The sequence below is a fragment of the Heterodontus francisci genome, chromosome 6, assembly GCF_036365525.1.
Source record: "Heterodontus francisci isolate sHetFra1 chromosome 6, sHetFra1.hap1, whole genome shotgun sequence".
NCBI classification, from domain to species: domain Eukaryota; kingdom Metazoa; phylum Chordata; class Chondrichthyes; order Heterodontiformes; family Heterodontidae; genus Heterodontus; species Heterodontus francisci.
In genome coordinates, this window is record NC_090376.1 from 97,632,752 (window position 1) to 97,654,502 (window position 21,751).

Genomic DNA, 21,751 nt, shown 5'->3' on the forward strand with positions numbered 1-21,751 from the left:
TTGGCACCCTCAGACCAGCGAGGAGGCTTTTCTTAACAAGAGCTTCCACTCAATGATCAACTCAAGTCCAAGGCTTCTTGCTGACAAGGGATACCCCTTCTACCATGGTTCTGACATCTCTTCGGAACACTAACTTTACAGCAAAACAGGCACAACAGTGGTCACATCACCAGAAGGTGTGTCATGGAGCAGGCCACTGGGATGTCCAAGTTGAGGTTCAGGTGCCTTGACAGGTCTGGAGGCTCCCTGCAGTACTCACCAGTGACAGTAGCCAAATAATTGCACATGCTGCACCCTTCATAACAGCACTCAACAAGAGGATTGGAGTGACAGGAAGAAGGAGACCTTATGATGGAGAGAAGGTCATTAATGAAGCAGCTGATGATGGTTGGGGCCTAGGACAAAGCCCTGGGGCTGAAGTGATTACCTTTAACAACCACAACCATCTTTTGTGCTCGGTATGACTTGAGCCAGTGGACAGCTTTCCCTCCTGATGCTGATTGACTTCAACTTCACAGGGCTCTTTGATGCCACACTTGGTCAAATGCTGCCTTGATGTCAAGGGCAGTCACTCTCACTTCACCTCTGGAATTCAATTTTGTCCATGTTTGACCAAGGCCAGTGCCAAGTGGTTCCAACAGAACCCAAACTGAGCATCAGTCATCAGGTTATTAATGAGCAGGTGCCTTTTGATAGCACTGTCAATGACACCTTCCATCATTTTGCTGATGATTGACAGTAGAGTGATGGAGCAGTAATTAGCCAGATTGGATTTGTCCAGCTTTTTGTGGACAGGACATATCTGGGCAATTTTCCACTTGGTCGGGTAGATGCCAGTGTTGTAGCTGTTTTGGAACAGTTTGGCTAGAGGCGTGGCTAGTTCTCAAGCACAAATCTTCAGTATTATAGCCTGTATGATGTCAGGACCCAAAGACTTGGCTGCATCTAGTGCGATCAGCCATTTCTTGCTATCGGGACCTCAGGACTGAAGCATGTTCCTGTTCATGACTTTCATAGCCAACTCAATCTATGATTATGGTTGCGACAGCAGGCACCTTCTTTCTACCTGTGGGGTACACAATAACTGTCCTTGTCTCACTACACCAAATATTAACCCCAGAGAAGCATCATTGAACCTGGGGTCACCTTCTCTCTCTTGGAAGAGATTTTTCTGATTGTTTCTATAGTCCTTTCCTTCAACTTCTCTTGAAGAGGTTGACCGAGCAAGAATGGGCAAGAAACTGCACTATTCCATCAAGGAACCCAGACTTCAATGACGACTGGCAGCTAAAATTGGCCAGGCTTCCATGCTGCGCAGACGAAGCAGATTCATCACACTAACACCCTTGCACCCCGTTTGTGGGTTTATAACAGGACTCAAGCGCCTGATAAAAGTCTATGAAATTCAACGAAAAGCTGCGAAGATACTTCACACATTATGAAGCTGAGATGTTGCTGGTTACCTAAAGAATGCTGGCAGACACGCACCATAAATTTCCATGAGGATTCTCCAGATGGTACAAACTTTTTCCAGCAATTCTGCAGATCTTCAAGTTATGAGAGACAATTGAGAGACCCCCCCCTCCCCACCCCCACACACATCTTAACTCTCCATGGGATTTTTTGGGGGCCATTTATATGCCTTCCAACCTTAGCACCAGAAACTCCTCTGTGTGGGTCTCTCTCTATGTTGTCCTGCAATCATTACCAGGAGGTGCACAAAATGGCCCAAGGTCATTCTAAATTTCTCCTTCCTTCACACCAAAAATGAAAACGCCATGCCTCCTCCAGTCAACACCATATCAAACTGCAGGGTGCAGATATGACATTCATAATAGAGTACTGTCATCAATGAGGTGGAGTAACAACTCTGCAAATATACGTAGCCCGCTACTTCCACATGCAGCACAGTAGTAAACAAAGTTCCCTGCTTTGAAGGGCTGGAACTCCCTGTTTTTCCTTCCAATTCTGAAGCATCTGCCATGCATTTTCAGCATGTTCTATTTTTATTTCAGAATGAAATATATCACAACACAAAACCCAGTTTTTTTGCTAAATTACTAGTAAAGCTGAACACAAATCATCTTCTAGTCACCTGGCATTTCTCAGAAGTGCGAACTGAAAATATGAGTAATTCTAAGCATTTTTAATAGAACCAATAGATAAAATGAAGACAGGCAAATCTAGTAGCATTTGTAAATTAGAACTGACATTACCCTCTTTCAGATATGGATTGTCTCAAATATGAAAACATTAAGCTTCTTTCATTTAAACAGTCTCAAAAGGAATGAAATAAGAGAAAGATGTGTATTGTGCAAGTAAACATTCTGATAGTTCTCTCTTTAGATAAGTTTTTGAGAGGACACATTTGTATGCATGAACAGTACAACAACTTTCCTTACTTCTACAATGGGGCAGGGATGAGAGGAAGACAGCCAGAATGAACCAACATTTTCATTTTGAAGCAAACTAAGACCACGCCAAAACTGTGGAACCATTTATCTTCCTTCCTCCTACACTCCTGCTGTCTTTAAGCTTTGCAATACTTAATCACTAATTACTGATCTGCTGCATCTTTTAAACTTTGGTGGAGTCCTTCGTTATGGACCTTGGCACTTGAGTTTTTTCAGTTCACAAAGTCAGGAACGTTAAGTCCAGTTCACTGAAAATGTTAATGCATAAATGAGAGAAAAGGCTGTTGCAACTCAGATTCCAGTTTTCCGAAAGCTACAGCCTTCTCCAATCATAATGGATTCGGTCAAACCCTGGCACTGCAGAAACCACGCCACTGATATTTTGGGATACATTCACAGCAACAAGAAAACACCTGTACAAGCATAGCTCAATACTTTGATGGCTGGAAAAGCAAAGAGCAGCCAATGTCAGCAGTGGACTGCATTTGCATTTGGCGTAATTTTTTCCAGAAGAGGTTAATACTTCAATAGAAACTAAGAATTAGGATAAGTCCACAATTAAAAGCTAATCAAGAAGCAAACTCTAAATTTACCACTGAAAATGTTGAATGCATAAATTAATTGTTGCATGCATTTCAATTACAAAGATTTGATAAACCATCTGAAAAGGTGAAATGAAGTTCAAGCCTCCATGTCCTGGTTTGCACAGTGCCAGCATTCTGCAAAACCCAGTATGATTGGCGAAGGCTGCAGATTTAGTAAACCTGGAATCTCAGCTGACAGTAACCTTTTGTGTCATTTTGTGTTCAACTTTTCCAGTGATGTCTAGACTCATGGTTCCTGACTGCTCTTTTATAAACGAAGAACTAAAGCTGATGGGTCAAGGTCCAGAACAAAGAGCTATACCAAAGTTGAAAAGATGCGCTCGATCAGTCACTAGTGATCAGGTATCACAAAGATTAAAAGACCTGAGGATTGTAGGAGGAAGGAAGATAAATGGTTCTACAGTTTTGAGAACTTGTGGGAAATTTTATGGAGTCGTAAATGCAACTAGAGATTACAGGAGGACAAGAGAGTAGAACTACTTAATTGCAGTGGAGGGAGATCAGAGATATGAAAATACAGAGAAATAGTACTAACAATGGAAGTGATAAGATTATTTCATATCTTTTCATTAAAACACTGACAGAAATGGTTGGTGATTAAATGTTTATGGCTGACGACATCTAAAAATGATTCAATGAAACTTGAAGAATTCTCAAAACTATGTTAAAGTTCAAGTATGATTTAGCACAAATTTAAATTTAACACATTCACGGTTAATACAGTAATAGCGTTGACAGTGTAGAAAAATACTAAGGCTGACATAATGCAAAATTTCATATAAATGGTGTAGACGAGATTATTTTACTTGCATATCAAGATTCCGATTCTTAGCCAATTGTTTGCGTCCAACAAAACAGTTAATAATCAATGATTGTGAACCAGACGTAACAAAACCCATGAAAGCCCATCCTACTTAATCACTAGATTTCACCTCTGGAGAACAAAATTTCAGATTGGTCTTAATCACAACCAATTCCTCTCTGAAGGAATGAATATAATTAATTTGAATTTATAATACCAGATGTCAGTAATTTGTAGCATTCTAAAACTGACAACTTTTTTTTTAGATAAACAGCACTGAAACAGGCCCTTCGGCCCACCGAGTCTGTGCCGACCAACAACCACCCATTAATACTAACCTTACAGTAATCCCATATTCCCTACCAACCTACCTACACTAGGGGCAATTTACAATGGCCAATTTACCCATCACCTGCAAGTCTTTGGCTGTGGGAGGAAACTGGAGCACCCGGCGAAAACTTGCAAACTCCGCACGGGCAGTACCCAGAATCGAACCCGGGTCCCTGGAGCTGTGAGGCTGCGGTGCTAACCACTGCGCCACTGTGCCGCCCACTGTATTTCTTAAATTAAAAAAACCTGAATTCTCACTTTAAACTTGACAGTTTGTGTAATTGCAAATAGTTATTCAGTGACTGCTGCTACTGTTTATGTAGTAACCAAGTTCAAAGCTTCTATGAACCCACATGAATTGAAACTTGCGATCAAATATATGTCAGCTTCTTTCTGAAAATATGCAACGTGAGCACTATTTAAAAACTGGAAAAAAAGTTTTTGGGGAAGAAAAGGATTTTCTTTTTAATTAGACATACTGTACTTAAATCAGTACAAGCCTAAGCTTATGGTTATTTTCCTGAAAGTTCCCAAGGAGTTTCTATTTTAGTCAGATCTATTCAAAAGCAACTTATTCCCTAATTAATATCTCCATCAGAGGCTACAGTTCTGTAACTGTACTTAGAATAACTTGACATGAATGGCTGCTCTGCAGCCACCAGAACATTTCACAACAGACAGATTTCACTTACAGCAGTTTGATCATTGAGCTTGTCTATCAGAAATCTGGAGTTCAACTTAGTTTTTGTTCCGGGTGCAGTTTGGGAGCTGTGATTCACTTCCTAAACTAGAATCAGACAATGCTTGCTAAGTATTTGTAAAATTAAGAAGTGCATTTGTAGAAGGCTTATAATGGTTAAACCACATACAAGTAATCTTTTATATAAAACAAAACGTTTCAAAGAATGTTTTTCCAAACAATGCTGTAGTGCAAATATATTAACAACAAATTATTTACAATAGCAAACCTCATTAGCACCTTGTTTAAAAATAAATTCTAATTCACTATCCGTAATCTGGAACAAAAAGTATTGTGAACTCCATTTACTTCCTGTTAAACATTATGAGGCACTTCTCCCAATGGCTCAGACAGTTAAAACTCAGCCCAGTATGGAACAGAGCTATGCCGACAAGGAAATTCTTATTTTCAATTCCAATCTGTGCTGAGCAAACTAACTTTCTAATGTGGAAGCAAGAAGTTACAGATGGTTTCAATGCCTTTGGGTCAGAAAGTGTGATAAAAAATGTGCTACATAGGTGGACATGTGGATGCCAGTTGCAAATAGGACGAAACTCGCCCATAATATTAATAAATTAGCACAACAACTCAAACATGAGGAATGACACAAAGTAGCAAGGGACATCTGTTGCTTGTTGAAATGTTCCCAAGCATAACTGTTGTTGAAAGGGGGAAGAAAATTTAAAGGGGCTGGGGGTGGTGGTAGAGAAAACATGGGTGAATGTCCTGGACTTAGCCTGCGTGAAATACAACAAAGTAGAAGCTGTCTGGCTGTTTGGGATAGAAGTAGTAAAAAGAGGTAACACGAGAGAGACAGAGAGAGATAGAAACATAGAAAATAGGAGCAGGAGTAGCCCATTTGGCCCTTCGAGCCTGTTCCGCCATACATTATGAACATGGCTGATCATCCAACTCAGTAGCCTGTTCCCGCTTTCGCCCCATACCCTTTGATCCCTTTAGATCCAAGAGCTATCGAAACAAGATAGAGGATGTTAAGAAGTTAGGAGATTAAGGGGTGACTTGATCAAAGTTTAAAGATATTAAGAGGAACAGATAGGGTAAATACAAACTGTTTCTACTGGTTGGGAAGATGAGAACGAGGGAACATAGTCTAAAAATTATAGACAGACCTTCCAGGAGCAAAACTAACTGATGCTAGATCAACTGCAAATTTTAAAACTGATGTTGATACATTTCTGTTAACCCCAAGGTATTAAGGGAGATGGGGCAAAGGTCAATTGTGTAGTTAGATCCCAGATCAGCCAATAATATCTCACTGAATGGCAGAACAAGCCTGAAGGACTAAATGGTCCATTCCTATTTTTCTAAAGTGGAGAAAGAGGAAGTGAAAAAAAAAGGACTGAGGTGAAAAAAAAAGGACTGAGACAAAAAAGAGAGACAGGCACCACAGACATTTGACAAAATTATTGACTCAGACATGGACATGGGGACAATTAATCAGTATATAAAGTGTACAGCCAATCTAATGCATCAAAACACAGTCCGATTTAAAACATACTTGTCCCTACAAATAAAATAGCTAAGCACACAAATATCAACTGAGAGCAGCACAACTGTATTAGTTAGCTAGCAAGCAAAATACTATGCAATGTCAATGCAAATTACTTGGTTGACAGAACAGAGTTAGGTACACCATGTCACAGGGTGGGTAGATGGACCTCATCGGATGACCCCTGTGGATTCACACTGTCAGGAGTGAAAATTCATCCAATAAAACATGAAACTCAAGGAGAGGATTGTTACTGTGGTTATTGAAGTGAGGCAGTAAAAAAAAAAAAAAATCGGCAACAGGAAGACTGACCATTTCTCTCACTGCTGTTGTCACAAGACAATTTAACCTGTGATGGTCAAGGTTCGTGCAACTTCTCCAACTGCTTGTAATATGTGTCTGAAGACTGGGCATCCACAAGAATTAGAAGCAGGAGTAGAACATTAAGCTCAAAGAACCTGCTCCGCCAATCAAAACGATTATGGCTGATCTTAGGTTTCACCTCCACTTTCCCACCCACTAGTCATATCCCTCCATTCCCTGAGACACCAAAAATCTGTCTATCCCAGCCTTAAATATATTCAGTGATGAAGCATCCACAAGCCTCTGGGGCAGAGGATTCACAACCCATTGAGTGAAGTAATTTCTCCTCATCTCAGTCCTAAATGATCAGCCCCTTATCCTGAGACTATGCCACCGTGTTTAGATTCCCCGACCAGCAGAAATAATCTATGTCTACCCTATTAATCCCCTTTAGAATCTTACATGTTTCAATGAGATTGCCTCTCATTCTTTGAAACTCCAGAGAATACAGGCCCAATTTACTTAGCCTCTGATCAAAGGACAAACCCCCTCATCCCAGGGACAAATCTAGTGAACCTTCACTGTAGCACCTCCAATGCAAGTATATCCTTTCTTAAATGTGGAGACCAAAACTGCACATAGTACTCCAGATATGGTCTCACCAAAAGCCTGTGCAACTGTAAGGAGACTAACTTATTCCTGTACTCCAATCCCCTTGCAATAAAGGCCAACATGTCATTTGCCTTCCTAATTGCTTGCTGTATCTGCATGTTAATTTTGTGTTCCTTGTCCAAGACACCCAAGTCTCTTTGAACTTTGACACTTACAAGTTTCACACCTTCTAAAAAATATTGCTTTTCTATTCTTACGACCAAAGTGAATAACTTCACACCCCCTACATTATATTCCATCTGCCAGCTTGTTGCCCCACTTAACCTGTCCACATCTCTTTGCAGCCTGTGTCCTCCCCACAGCTCATTTTTCCGCCTACCTTTGTATTAGCAAACCTAGATACATTACTCTCTCTCTTCATCTAAGTCATTAATATAGATTGTAAATGGCTGAAGCCTCAGCACTGATCCTTGTGGCACTCCACTATCCACTGCCTGCCAACTCGAAAATGCCTTATTGATGCCCACTCACTGCCTCCTGTCAGTTAACCAATCCTCTATCCATACTAATATATTACTCCCAACTCAATGAGCCCCTATAAAACGTATTACCTTTTGTGTGGCACCTTATCGAATGCCTTCTGGAAATCCAGGTATACAACATCTACTAGTTCCCCTTTATCTAACCTACTAGTTACATCCTCAAACAACTAATAAAATTGTCAAACAGGATTTCCCTTCAGTAAAATCATGTTGACTTGTTGCAACCAAACTGTGCTTTTCTAAGTGCATTGTTAAGACTTCCTTAATAATTAATTCCAGCATTTTCCCAATGATTGATATTAGGCTAGCTGACCTGTAGTTCCCTGTTTTCTCTATCCCTCCTTTCTTTAAAAACAGTGCGACATTTGCCAACTTCCAATCTGATGGGACCGTCCCCAAATCTTAAGGAATTTTGAAAAATCATTGCGAGTGTAACCACTATCTCTGCAGCTATCTCTTTTCGAACCCAAGGGTGTAGGCCCCCATCGGATCCTGGAGATTTGTCAGACCTTAGTCTCCCAAGTTTCTCCAATACTTTTTCTCTGCTGATATGGATTTCCTTAATTTCCTCATTCTTTTTAGCCCTTCGGCTACTGTCTATTTCTGTTATGGAACTTGTGTCTTCTACTGTGAAGACAGACACAAAATATCTGTTCAATGCCTCTGCCATTTCCTCGTTCCCCACGATAATTTCCCCTGTCTCTATTTCGAAGGAACCAATGTTTACTTTAGCTACTCCCTTCCTTTTGATATACCTTAAAAGCTCTTACAATCTGTTTTTATATTACTGGCTAGTTTACTATCATTCTATTTTTTTCCTTTATCAGCAACTTTTTGGTGGCCCTTTGCTGGTTTCTGAAACACTCCCAATCCTCACACTTGCTACTCTTTTTAGCAACATTGTAAGCCTCTTCTTTTAATCTAATGCTACCCTTAACTTCCTGAGTGAGCCACAGATGGGCCTTTTGGGCTGAGTTTTTCTTTTTCAATGGAATGTATTTTTATTGAAGATTTTGTGTCTTGAAAGGCTTCCCACTGTTAATTTACCGCCATACCTACCTGTCTATTTACCCAATTAACCTCAGTCAGTTCTCCCCTCATACCTTTGTAATTAGCTTTAAGTTTAAGATTCTTAGTTGTGATTGGAGAATGTCACTTTCAAACTTAACATGGAATTCAAGGGTATTATGATCACGGTTTCCCACTGGATCTTCTACTAGGACATTGCTAACTAACCCTGCTTCATTACACAATACTAGATCTAAGATAGCTTTATCCCCAATTGGCTCCAAACTGTATTGTGCTTTGCAGTTCCTCCAGAAAGCGATTCCCTTAAATTCACTTATGTCTACATCTCAGTCTATCACTGTTGATTCCGATTCAGTGCTGACATGATAGTTCACAAAAAGCTTTTCTGAAAAAAGCTGAGTGGCTGTTACTGCATGTATTATTCAGTTATAAATGTTTAGTCACTATCTGTAAGATTGTACTCTAGACTAACCAAGTTATGTGCAAGCCAAATCTCTTACCGGTTAGCAAAGGTGCACATTTAACGTAATGCAATTATATGACACAGACAGCTTTCAAATGACAATGGCCACTCAGGTTAGCTGCTCTCAAACTGGATAGTAAAATGATGCAGTGCAGTTACTGATCTTGGACATGCTTGTAAAACTTGTCCTTCAATCCAAATCTCAGCAAAATAAATCAGTTAATAGCTGTTTCAATGACCATGTTAGAAACAGAGTAAATTGTTTCACCATGTCTTCCCCAACAGTTTTTAAAACTACAAATGTAGCATAGATTTTGTTAAGGAATCCTAGACAGTTCATCATAGATTAAGGTTTATTAAAGCTATCCATTACAGTGCATTTACTACTGTATACGGATCAGCAGCATGCTGTTTTTGCCAATATCACTCAGTCCCATTCTGTCATACTCTTGTATTCATGAGGAACTTACAGTGCTGACTTCTGCAGACTCCTTGGATTTTCTTGCCCGTTGTCCCCTCAATACAAGTTCAGGAACAACGTGATTCCAAATGGATATCAACAGAATTGTGACAATTATAAAGAAATAAAAGTCCAGCAACTTTCAACATGTCACTGAGCTTGTGTCCCAGGTGAAAGAATGCAAGCCAGAATATAGAAATCAACACATCGTCTAAGTGACTTTTCCATTTTAAAATAAGTTTACATAACCTAGCTGCTTGGGTTGGGTGGGGGTGGGAGGAAGGGAGAGGATGAGGGTGGAAGGAGAGGGGGGTAGACGGAGAGGGGAAGGAGACGGGGGAGGGAGAGGATGAAGGGGGTAGACAGGGAAGGCAGAGGATGAAGGGGTAGACAGAAGGGGGGGAGCAAGAGGATGAGGGGGGTCGACTGGGGGGGGGGAAAAGAGAGTGAGAGCGGGATGGAAAGGATGAAGGGGTAGACTGGGGGGGAGAAAACAGAGGGAAGATGGGGGGGTAGACTGGGGGTGGGGTTGGGGGAAAGGCATTGGGGGGGCAGACGGTGGGGACGAGGGGGTCGAAAGGTGGGGACGAGGGGGTCGAAAGGTGGGGACGAGGGGGTCGACGGTGGGGACGAGGGGGTCGACGGTGGGGACGAGGGGGTCGACGGTGGGGACGAGGGGGTCGACGGTGGGGACGAGGGGGTCGACGGTGGGGACGAGGGGGTCGACGGTGGGGACGAGGGGGTCGACGGTGGGGACGAGGGGGTCGACGGTGGGGACGAGGGGGTCGACGGTGGGGACGAGGGGCAGACGGTGTCAAGGGAGGACGAGGTATTCAACCTTCTAGCGTGGGGACCACTTTACAATTTTTGAGGCCGCTGAGAATTTTGGAAAGACAAATGCCGTAAAAATTTATCAAAACAACAAATGTGCATTTTTGTCAAGAAATGTTAAACGTGAAGACTATTTTATTGACTTACTTTCTTGTCATTATGTTGGACACTATTTAGTGAGATACCAAGCATTCCTTTTTGCTTGAAAAAATAGACAATGTCTGCCCATACACTTGTAGCGCTGTAGAGTATTACAGACAGATATTCATCTGACAGAAGTGATCTTGATTGCTCTCTCCTCCCTCTCTCATGCTCCCCCTCCCCGCCCCCCCCTGCCCCCTTTCTTCCCTGTGGCTCCTCTCCCTCCCTTTTCCACCCCCTCACCCTCCCTTCCCCCTCTTCCTCACGACTCCCTTCCCTTTCCCCTCTTCCTCTTCCCCACCCCCACAACACCTCTTCCTCGTCCCCACCGCCCCCTCTTCCCCACCCCCCCAAACCCCGACCGTTGCTGAGAGTGTGAAGAACAGTTTCAGAACTTCGGACACCTTTGTGGTTTTCCCACGGGCTTTTTTAAAAATAGTATGGGAACCCGCCCAAAGTTCTTAAGCGCCATATCTGATCTCAGCTCCTGTCAGCTGTGAAACTGACAGTGCATTTTTTTTTAAAATAGCTGCTCTGGTCTGAAGAAAGAAGCCAATTGGAAATTTCTTGTCCCTGAAATTACCAGTCAAATCTTTTAGACACGTTGCCAAACCCTGGACAGACTGTTAAAAAGTCTTCACCTACTTTTTTTATACATATATTATAAAAACAGACCACAGTAAACCATGTATCAAAATATCTAACCATTGAATAATCTAACCAAGGGATTAAGAAACTTTCTTGAACTACAGACTCAACATTACTGAATTTTACCAAACTAGAAAACAAAGAGACACATTTTTCTCAGGTAAATACACCTCAACTGTCTTGGTGATGCGCACATTTGTATGATAACAGATACAACAGAAGATAAATTGCCAAAGAACAGAAGAGGTTGTGACAAAATGTATAAAACTTTTATTGCAGATAATACATTTTAATACATTTTTCACTTTGTGATTCAAGTTTTTTTTGAAAGAGCAATCATGCTGTGATGTGAAATTGGGTCATCTCTTATAGGCTGCAATCGTCGGTGTACACTCCAATATGGTCGAACAATAGGGGTCCTCACTCCATTAGGACATTCTATAATATGGTGAATAAAATAAAATGTTACCCGTTTAGCTAGTTTTATGCAACTAGCTTACTGAATGAATCCAAAATGAAATACGTGTTATTCTACGCTCAATGTGATTTAGTCCTACATTTAACCTCAAGCATTGAGAAACTGGCAGATTTTGACAAATCAGTCCCACACTTCAAAAGATGAAAATTTTAGCTGACAAATATCACTATTCTATATGAAGAAATCTTAGGGAGCCAGTAAAATGAATAGCCGAGCACAACTTTCAAAGCAATAATCACAACTTGCATGCAAGATATTTAAACTGTGTGCATAATGAAGTTCACCAGAAATTATATACTTCACAACCTGGTTGTTGCAACCTTAGGCTGAACTCCAAAACAAATTGGAAATTAAAATGACTTCATTACAGAATGTGTTCTTTTAATTCAGGCTTTGCACCAATACAGTTGTAACTTCTCATAGGCAGTAGTGAGCATTTGTACCTCGCACATTTCCCTTCTCACCAATGGTTGCTGTCAGTTTTGTTAGCAATTACCTCTAATCGTTTTTGTGAAAATGATTTCCCCACATGCCATTCTCTTTAGTCACTAATATGTTGCTTCACATGATAGAAATTAGCAATGCAATAATGAGGGTTAAAAACATTTCCATATTCACACCACTGCGCAATTAAGTAAAATATGCATAACTGGTGCCAAGTGCTAAAAATCAAACTCAAAACAAAAGTAAATGCAAGGACCAATTTCACGATGAGGCATTCCTACGGAGAAGCCACACTTGCAGGAAGCACAAGTCAGGAAATCGTGAGCCCACAGCCAGTGATTCTCCATATATTAAAACAACAAGTGCGGCTTGTCACCAGGAGTGCCCGATCACAAAGTGAGGCCTATAAATGTTCGACATCAGCCTTGAAGCTACAAGACTACAATCAGGAATTTGAAGCTACAAGCAATAAATCACCCAGGTAGTGGCAGTACAGCAATAAAACATGCTGGCTGATGTTGTGAACCCCATATATTTTTTCAAACTGACTGAGGAATAAATCTTTCAACATAAAGTCAGAATGAGTAAGCAAAAATGACCTCAAGAACACTAAGAAATAAACTCGAATCCCCACTCACAACTGCTACCCAGTGCCTTGTGGTGCAAGATTTGTGGGTGTTGCACGTCTGGAGAGGACATGATCAGCTGCAATGTCCTACAGTCAACTAGCCTGGCAGTAAATACTATTTAGGCTGATACAGAAGAACTGTAGCCCAATATCAGTCACCAATGTTGGAAGAGAATGAGAAAAAATATTAGACAAATCACTCATGGCAGATAGAATGCATATAACCATGCCATATTTTTAATTCCTTCAGCAACTATAATGCCCAACAGGGTGTTCAAATGTTGATAAACATGATTGGCAAGTTAGCATCCATTTAACAAACAGTGATCTCAATTTAAAACAAGTACATTCTTCTAGAATGTTCAACAGTTCATTTTTTAACCTAAATATCTCTGATGAAACATGCTTCAGCTCTGTTGCCTGTCCCAAGTCAGATCATTGGTTGCTTAGACTAATTCAGCCAATTTTACATCACAGTTTGACAGTCATCCCAATGATACAATCAAGTCAAACTACAATGTTCAAGTCTCCTGATTGCAACAAAACCTAATCTTGCAAGACATGTGCAGCAACTAATGTAACCCATTTTAAACTTACATTAGGCCCAGCAGTTTTAAAAGGATGTACAGCAAAACAAATAAAAAAAACAAATTAACTGAAAAATAATATACTCAAATATTTAATGTAAATTAGAAACTGTCCACGGTAAACTGGGTAGATCTGTTAATGGGTCAAACGACTGAATAACAGTAGAGAATATTTTAAAAATATTTAATGAAATACAGAGTGAGTATATACCAGAGAGGAAAAAGCTCCACTTCACAGAAAAAATAGCCATGGACAACTAAAGAGATTAGGGATAGCATAAAACAAAAAGGGCTTACAAAAATGCAAAACGCAGCACAGATCCCGCCAAATGGGATTTGGAACGGGGATAGAACGGGGTGCGGAGCGGACTTTCAGCTGAGCGGTCAATTTCAGTAAGTTACAAGTTAATCCCTTTTTTGTTTCGGAGGACCGGGGACTGCTGGGTAGGGGAAAACTATTTATTTGGGCAGTTTTAAAATCTGTCTTTTGCGAGGAGCAGCCTTGATAGAACGGGGTGCGGAGCGGACTTTCAGCTGAGCGGTCAATTTCAGTAAGTTACAAGTTAATCCCTTTTTTGTTTCGGAGGACCGGGGACTGCTGGGTAGGGGAAAACTATTTATTTGGGCAGTGGCAGTACCCGAGACACTACACGTGTAGTGTCTCCCACCCACCCTCCTCCTCTAACCAAAAAAAAAGGACTCTAGGGTGTTGATAAGGTAAGCTTTTTATTTAAAACTTCAGTCCGTCGGATTGCTAAGCGAACAAGTTTTGACTTTTTTTTTCGTTTGGTTTTTCAGTAGATTTATTGGGAATCTAGAATAGTGGGAATGGAGGTAAAGGCAGTTGTATGTTCCTCCTGCAGAATGTGGGAGGTAGGGGTCGCCAAGAGTGTCCCTGCTGACTGCATCTGCGGGAAGTGCACCCAACCCCAGCTCCTCGCAGACCGCGTTAGGGAACTGGAGCTGGAGCTGGATGAACTTCGGATCATTCGGGAGGCGGAGGGGATTATTGACAGGTGTTATAGGGAGGCAGTCACACCTCAGGTAAAAGAAGTAGGTAGATGGGTTACCGTCAGGGGAAGGAAAGGGAACCAGCAGGCAGTGCAGGGATCCCCTGTGGCCGTTTCCCTCAACAACAGGTATACCGTTTTGGATACTGTTGGGGGGGACGACTTACCAGGGGTAAGCAATGGGGTGCAGGTCTCTGGCACAGAGTCTGTCCCTGTTGCTCAGAAGGGAAAAGGGAAGAGGAGCAGAGCATTAGTCATTGGGGACTCCATAGTTAGGGGAACAGATAGGAGGTTCTGTGGGAACGAGAGAGACTCACGGTTGGTGTGTTGCCTCCCAGGTGCCAGGGTACGTGATGTCTCCGATCGTGTTTTTGGGATCCTTAAGGGGGAGGGGGAGCACCCCCAAGTCGTGGTCCACATAGGCACCAACGACATAGGTAGGAAGAGAGATGGGGATTTAAGGCAGAAATTCAGGGAGCTAGGGTGGAAGCTTAGAGCGAGAACAACCAGAGTTGTTATCTCTGGGTTGTTGCCTGTGCCACGTGCTAGCGAAGAGAGGAATAGGGAGAGAGAGGAGTTGAACACGTGGCTGCAGGGATGGTGTAGGAGGGAGGGTTTTGGTTTCCTGGATAATTGGGGCTCTTTCTGGGGTAGGTGGGACCTCTACAAACAGGATGGTCTTCACCTGAACCAGAGGGGTACCAATATCCTGGGGGGGAGATTTGTTAGTGCTCTTCGGGGGGGTTTAAACTAAATCAGCAGGGGAATGGGAACCTAAATTGCAGTGCCAGTGTACAGGCTGTTGAGAGTAGTGAGGTAGGGGATAAGGTTACAGGGACGCAAGAGGGCACTGGCAAGCAAGAACTTGGTTTAAAGTGTGTCTACTTCAACGCCAGGAGCATCCGGAATAAGGTGGGTGAGCTTGCAGCATGGGTTGGTACCTGGGATCCTGATGTTGTGGCCATTTCGGAGACATGGATAGAGCAGGGGCAGGAATGGATGTTGCAGGTTCCGGGATTTAGATGTTTCAGAAAGAACAGAGAAGAGGGTAAAAGAGGGGGGGGTGTGGCATTGTTAATCAAGGAAAGTATTACAGCGGCAGAAAGGACGTTTGAGGACTCGTCTACTGAGGTAGTCTGGGCCGAGGTTAGAAACAGGAGAGGAGAGGTCACCCTGTTGGGAGTTTTCTATAGACCTCCGAATAGTTCCAGAGATGTAGAGGAAAGGATAGCGAAGATGATTCTCGACAGGAGCAAGAGTAACAGGGTAGTGGTTATGGGGGACTTTAACTTTCCAAATATTGACTGGAAATACTATAGTTCGAGTACTTTAGATGGGTCTGTTTTTGTCCAGTGTGTGCAGGAGGGTTTTCTGACACAGTATGTGGACAGGCCAACCAGGGGCGATGCCACATTGGATTTGGTACTGGGTAATGAACCCGGCCAGGTGTTTGATTTAGATGTAGGTGAGCACTTTGGCGATAGTGATCACAATTCGGTTAGGTTTACCTTAGCGATGGGCAGGGACAGGTATATACCGCAGGGCAAGAATTATAGCTGGGGGAAAGGAAATTATGACGCGATTAGGCAAGATTTAGGATGTGTAGGATGGGGAAGGAAACTGCAGGGGATGGGCACAAACGAAATGTGGAGCTTATTCAAGGAGCAGCTAATGCGTGTCCTTGATAAGTATGTACCTGTCAGGCAGGGAGGAAGTTGTCGAGCAAGGGAGCCGTGGTTTACTCAAGAAGTTGAAGCGCTTGTCAAGAGGAAGAGGGCGGCTTATGTTAGGATGAGACGTGAAGGCTCAGTTAGGGCGCTTGAGAGTTACAAGCTAGCCAGGAAGGATCTAAAGGGAGGGCTAAGAAGAGCAAGGAGAGGACACGAGAAGTCATTGGCGGATAGGATCAAAGAAAACCCTAAGGCTTTCTATAGGTATATCAGGAATAAACGAATGATAAGAGTTAGAACAGGGCCAATCAAGGATAGTAGTGGGAAGTTGTGTGCGGAATCAGAGGAGATAGGGGAAGCGTTAAATGAATATTTTTCGTCAGTATTTACAGTAGAGAAAGAAAATGTTGCCGAGGAGATTACTGAGATACAGCCTACTAGGCTAGATGGGATTGAGATTCACAAGGAGGAGGTGTTAGCAATTTTGGAAAGAGTGAAAATAGATAAGTCCCCTGGGCCAGATGGGATTTATCCTAGGATTCTCTGGGAAGCCAGGGAGGAGATTGCAGAGCCGTTGTTGTTGATCTTTAAGTCGTCATTGTCGACAGGAGTAGTGCCGGAGGACTGGAGGATAGCAAATGTTGTCCCCTTGTTCAAGAAGGGGAGTAGAGACAGCCCTGGTAATTATAGACCTGTGAGCCTTACTTCGGTTGTGGGTAAAATGTTGGAAAAGGTTATAAGAGACAGGATTTATAATCATCTTGAAAAGAATAAGTTCATTTGCGATAGTCAGCACGGTTTTGTGAAAGGTAGGTCGTGCCTCACAAACCTTATTGAGTTTTTCGAGAAGGTGACCAAACAGGTGGATGAGGGTAAAGCCGTGGATGTGGTGTATATGGATTTCAGTAAGGCGTTTGATAAGGTTCCCCACGGTAGGCTATTGCAGAAAATACGCAAGTATGGGGTTGAAGGTGATTTAGAGCTTTGGATCAGAAATTGGCTAGCTGAAAGAAGACAGAGGGTGGTGGTTGATGGCAAATGTTCATCCTGGAGTTTAGTTACTAGTGGTGTACCGCAAGGATCTGTTTTGGGGCCACTGCTGTTTGTCATTTTTATAAACGACCTGGATGAGGGTGTAGAAGGGTGGGTTAGTAAATTTGCGGATGACACGAAGGTCGGTGGAGTTGTGGATAGTGTCGAAGGGTGTTGTAGGGTACAGAGGGACATAGATAGGCTGCAGAGCTGGGCTGAGAGATGGCAAATGGAGTTTAATGCGGAGAAGTGTGAGGTGATTCACTTTGGAAGGAGTAACAGCAATGCAGAGTACTGGGCTAATGGGAAGATTCTTGGTAGTGTAGATGAGCAGAGAGATCTTGGTATCCAGGTACATAAATCCCTGAAAGTTGCTACCCAGGTTAATAGGGCTGTTAAGAAGGCATATGGTGTGTTAGCCTTTATTAGTAGGGGGATCGAGTTTCGGAGCCACGGGGTCATGATGCAGCTGTACAAAACTCTGGTGAGGCCGCACCTGGAGTATTGCGTGCAGTTCTGGTCACCGCATTATAGGAAGGATGTCGAAGCTTTGGAAAGGGTGCAGAGGAGATTTACTAGGATGTTGCCTGGTATGGAAGGAAGGTCTTACGAGGAAAGGCTGAGGGACTTGGGGTTGTTTTCGTTAGAGAGAAGGAGGAGGAGAGGTGACTTAATAGAGACATACAAGATAATCAGAGGGTTAGATAGGGTGGATAGTGAGAGTCTTTTTCCTCGGATGAGGATGGCAAACACGAGGGGACATAGCTTTAAGTTGAGGGGTGAAAGATATAGGACAGATGTCAGAGGTAGTTTCTTTACGCAGAGAGTAGTAGGGGCGTGGAACGCCCTGCCTGCAACAGTAGTAGACTCGCCAACTTTAAGGGCATTTAAGTGGTCATTGGATAGACATATGGATGTAAATGGAATAGTGTAGGTCAGATGATCGGCGCAACATCGAGGGCCGAAGGGCCTGTACTGCGCTGTAATATTCTAATTCTAAAATGGGATCGATACAAAGACCAGCAAAGGGTCATAAAGCAGCTTATAAGAGCTACTAAAAGAGATTATGAAAGGAAACTTGCAAGGGACATCAAAATCAATAAGAAATTTTATAGTTATAAAAAGGGAAAGCAGGTGGTCAAGAGCACTGTCGGCCCACTAAAAGCTGAAAATGGAGATATCATCATTGATAATGGGGAAATGGCAGACATGTTGAACAATTACTTTGCCTCAGTATTTACAGTTGAAACGGAGGATAACTTGCCGGAAGTCCCGAAAAAAATTAACAGCCGATAGGGGACAGGGACTTAATATAATTAACATAAGTAAAACATCAGGAACAAGGAAATTGATGGAACTAAACAGTGAGAAATCTCCAGGACCTGGCGGTTTCCATCCGAGGGTGTTAAAGGAAGTAGGGGAGCACATTGTACATGCCCTAAGTATAGTCTTTCAGAGTTCCCTAGATTCAGGAGTGGTCTCTCTGGATTGGAAAGTTGCACATGTCACTCCACTTTTTCAGAAGGGTGAAAGGGGGAACCAACGAAATTACAGACCAGTTAGCCTGACATCTGTGGTGGGCAAGTTGCTGGAGACTATAATCAAGGATCGGGTGACTGAACACCTAGAAAAATTTCAGTTAATCAGAGACAGACAGCATGGATTCAAAAAGGGAAGGTCATGCCTGACAAATCTCATTGAATTTTTTGAAGAGGTGACTAAGGTAGTGGACAAGGGAGTGTCCATGGATGTTAATTATTTGGACTTCCAGAAGGCATTTGATAAAGTCCCACATAAGAGACTGTTAACTAAGATAGAAGCCCATGGAATTGAGGGCAAATTATTGACAAGGTTAGAAAGTTGGTTGAGTGGTAGGCGACAGAAAGTGGGGATAATGGGTAAGTACTCCAATTGGCAGGATGTGACTTGTGGTGTCCCGCAAGGATCTGTGTTGGGGCCTCAATTATTCACATTGTTCATTAATGACTTGGATGATGGCATAGTAAGTCATATATCCAAATTTGCTGATGATACAAAGTTAGGCGGCATTGCAGACAGTCTAGATGATAGCATAAAATTGCCAAGAGATATTGACAGACTAGGTGAGTGGCCAAAACTGTGGCAGATGGATTTCAATGCGTGCAAGTGTGAGATTATCCATTTTGGACCAAAAAAGGATAGAGCAGGGTACTTTCTAAATGGGAAGAGGTTAAGTACGGTGGATGTCCAAAGAGACTTGGGGCTCAGGTGCATAGATCTTAAAAATGCCACGAGCAAATACAGAAAATAATCAAAAAGGCTAATGGAATGCGAGCCTTTATATCTAGAGGATTGGAGTATAAAGACAGAGGTTATGCTGCAGCTACACAAAACCCTGGTTAGACCCCACTTGGAGTACTGTGAGCAGTTCTGGGCACCACACCTTCGGAAGGATAGATTGGCCTTAGAGGGAGTGCAACGTCGGTTTACAAGAATAATACCTGGACTACAAGGGTTAAGTTAGGAGGAGAGATTACACAAATTAGGCCCGTTTTCGCTAGAATTTAGAAGGTTAAGTGGTGATCTGATCGAAGTCTTCAAGATATCAACATGAAAAGACAGGCTAGATAAAGATAAACTATTTCCACTGCTTGGAGATTCTAAAACTCGGGGGCATAGTCTAAAAATTAGTACCAGACTGTTACGGAGAGATGTTAGGAAGCACTTCCTCATGCAAAGGGTGGTAGAGGTTTGGAACTCTCTCCCACAAACAGCAGCTGAAGCTGGAACAGTCGTTAATTTTAAAACTGAGATAGATAGATTTTTGTTAAGCAAAGATATTGGCCAAAGGCAGGCAGATGGAGTAAGGCTGCGGATCAGCCATGATGTCATTAAATGGTGGGACAGGCTCGAGGGGGTGAATGGCCTACTCCTGTTCCTATCTTCTGATGTTCTGAAGTGAAATTGGTTAGGTTAGTACAAGATGACAAAACTGTAAAGTATCAGTTAAAGGAGCTCCCACTGTCAAAACAACACAAAAAACTTCACAAAACAATTTACATGCATTTAAATTAAGTGCAACTTAAATAAGCAACTTAATTACTAAAAGTAGTCATTTGTAATGAATCGTGTAAATTAACTTAACAATTTGTGCAAAAGAGAGGAGAGTTAAAAGGAGAAAAAGCAACTATAGGGAAAGCATAAACAATTATAAATTTCTCATTTAAAAATGATCAAAAATAGCCTACGAGTAAAGAGGTTACAGCATCTACCTATATGTGAAGCTTTATGAAACGTTATATTAAGGTTTTGTATCTTCACCAGGCTCTAAAAGTTGAAATTTTAAAACACAATGTGGTTGGTCCAGGCAGCATAGAATTTTCTGGAAAGCCAACACTCTTCAAAGGTTAAATGTTTAAGAGTTCCTTTTCTTTATCTTTCCTGAATCTTGAATTCTCATCTGAATTTGCCTAACAGTCACAAATGGCATCCGATGCAACAGTGTTTCCTCATTCCTCATGACCTGTTTGCAGCCTTCGACCAGACCATCCTCCTTCAACAGCTCTCCACTGCCACGCAGCTGCATTCTTCTGCACTTGCCTGGTACAATTCTTAGCCATCTAATCATAGCCAGAGAATCACCCGCAATCGTTTCTCTTCCTGCTCCTGCATTCTTATCTCTGGTGTCACCTTGCACCCCCCTCCAAGGATTATTCCTGGCTCCCCCAGTATTTCAAATCTCCATGCTGCCCCTTCATGACACTCCTAATCCTCAGGCTTACGACTATTCTTTGCAAAGTATAGGCTTCTTCAGTGCATCTAATATTAACTTGCCTCCTAAGGCACAGATGGATTTCACTTGGAGTTTTTTTTTTAAAATGGAATGTATTTTTGTTGAACATGTTGAATTGATTATTCAAATATTTCCCAGTGTTTATTTATTGCCATACCTTTCAGTCTATTTACCCAATCAATCCAAGGGGAAGACAAATGGGGGTGATAAATTGTATGCTGAATGATTATTCTTAGTTTCAGATAATTACTGAAAACATTTTAATACATGTTACAGATGCAGAGCAAATCAGTTAGTATCTGAAAGGAATGTTAACCTTGCTTTCTTTATTCTTTCAGATGTTGACTGACCTGCTTTGTCTTTTCAGTATATTATTTGTTGCAATTTTCTAGAGTTCACAGATTTTGTTTTTATCTTGGTCATTATTATTTTGATCAGGTAGAAATATGCTACATAGCAATTTCTGTTTTATAATCTTGTTCATTTCAGTTTTGGGGTGTTAAAGTAGATTGAACTGCAAGAACTTGCATTTATATTGTTACAGTCAAGTGAGGAGGGTCAAAGGGCTTCCCCTCTTTTCCCGCTCCTTGTTTGACCACAACAGGTTTAATTCTTTTTTGAAGTGGATGTACTGGCCAATTGAGTAGGTGCTAGATTACTTACTTGCTATGATCATAACAAGAACAAATCGGACAGGAGTA

General features: G+C 42.0%; 1 protein-coding gene across 1 annotated transcript in view; it reads right to left on the bottom strand.

Moving 5' to 3' along the window:
- Positions 1-11,676: 11,676 nt before the first annotated feature.
- Positions 11,677-21,751, bottom strand: part of tdrd3 (tudor domain containing 3) — a 193,968-nt gene continuing 183,893 nt past the window's right edge. The window contains 2 exon segments of the mRNA XM_068034428.1: positions 11,677-11,850; positions 11,853-11,867. Coding sequence (XP_067890529.1) covers positions 11,789-11,850; positions 11,853-11,867 — 77 coding nt within the window. The 3' untranslated portion in view covers positions 11,677-11,788.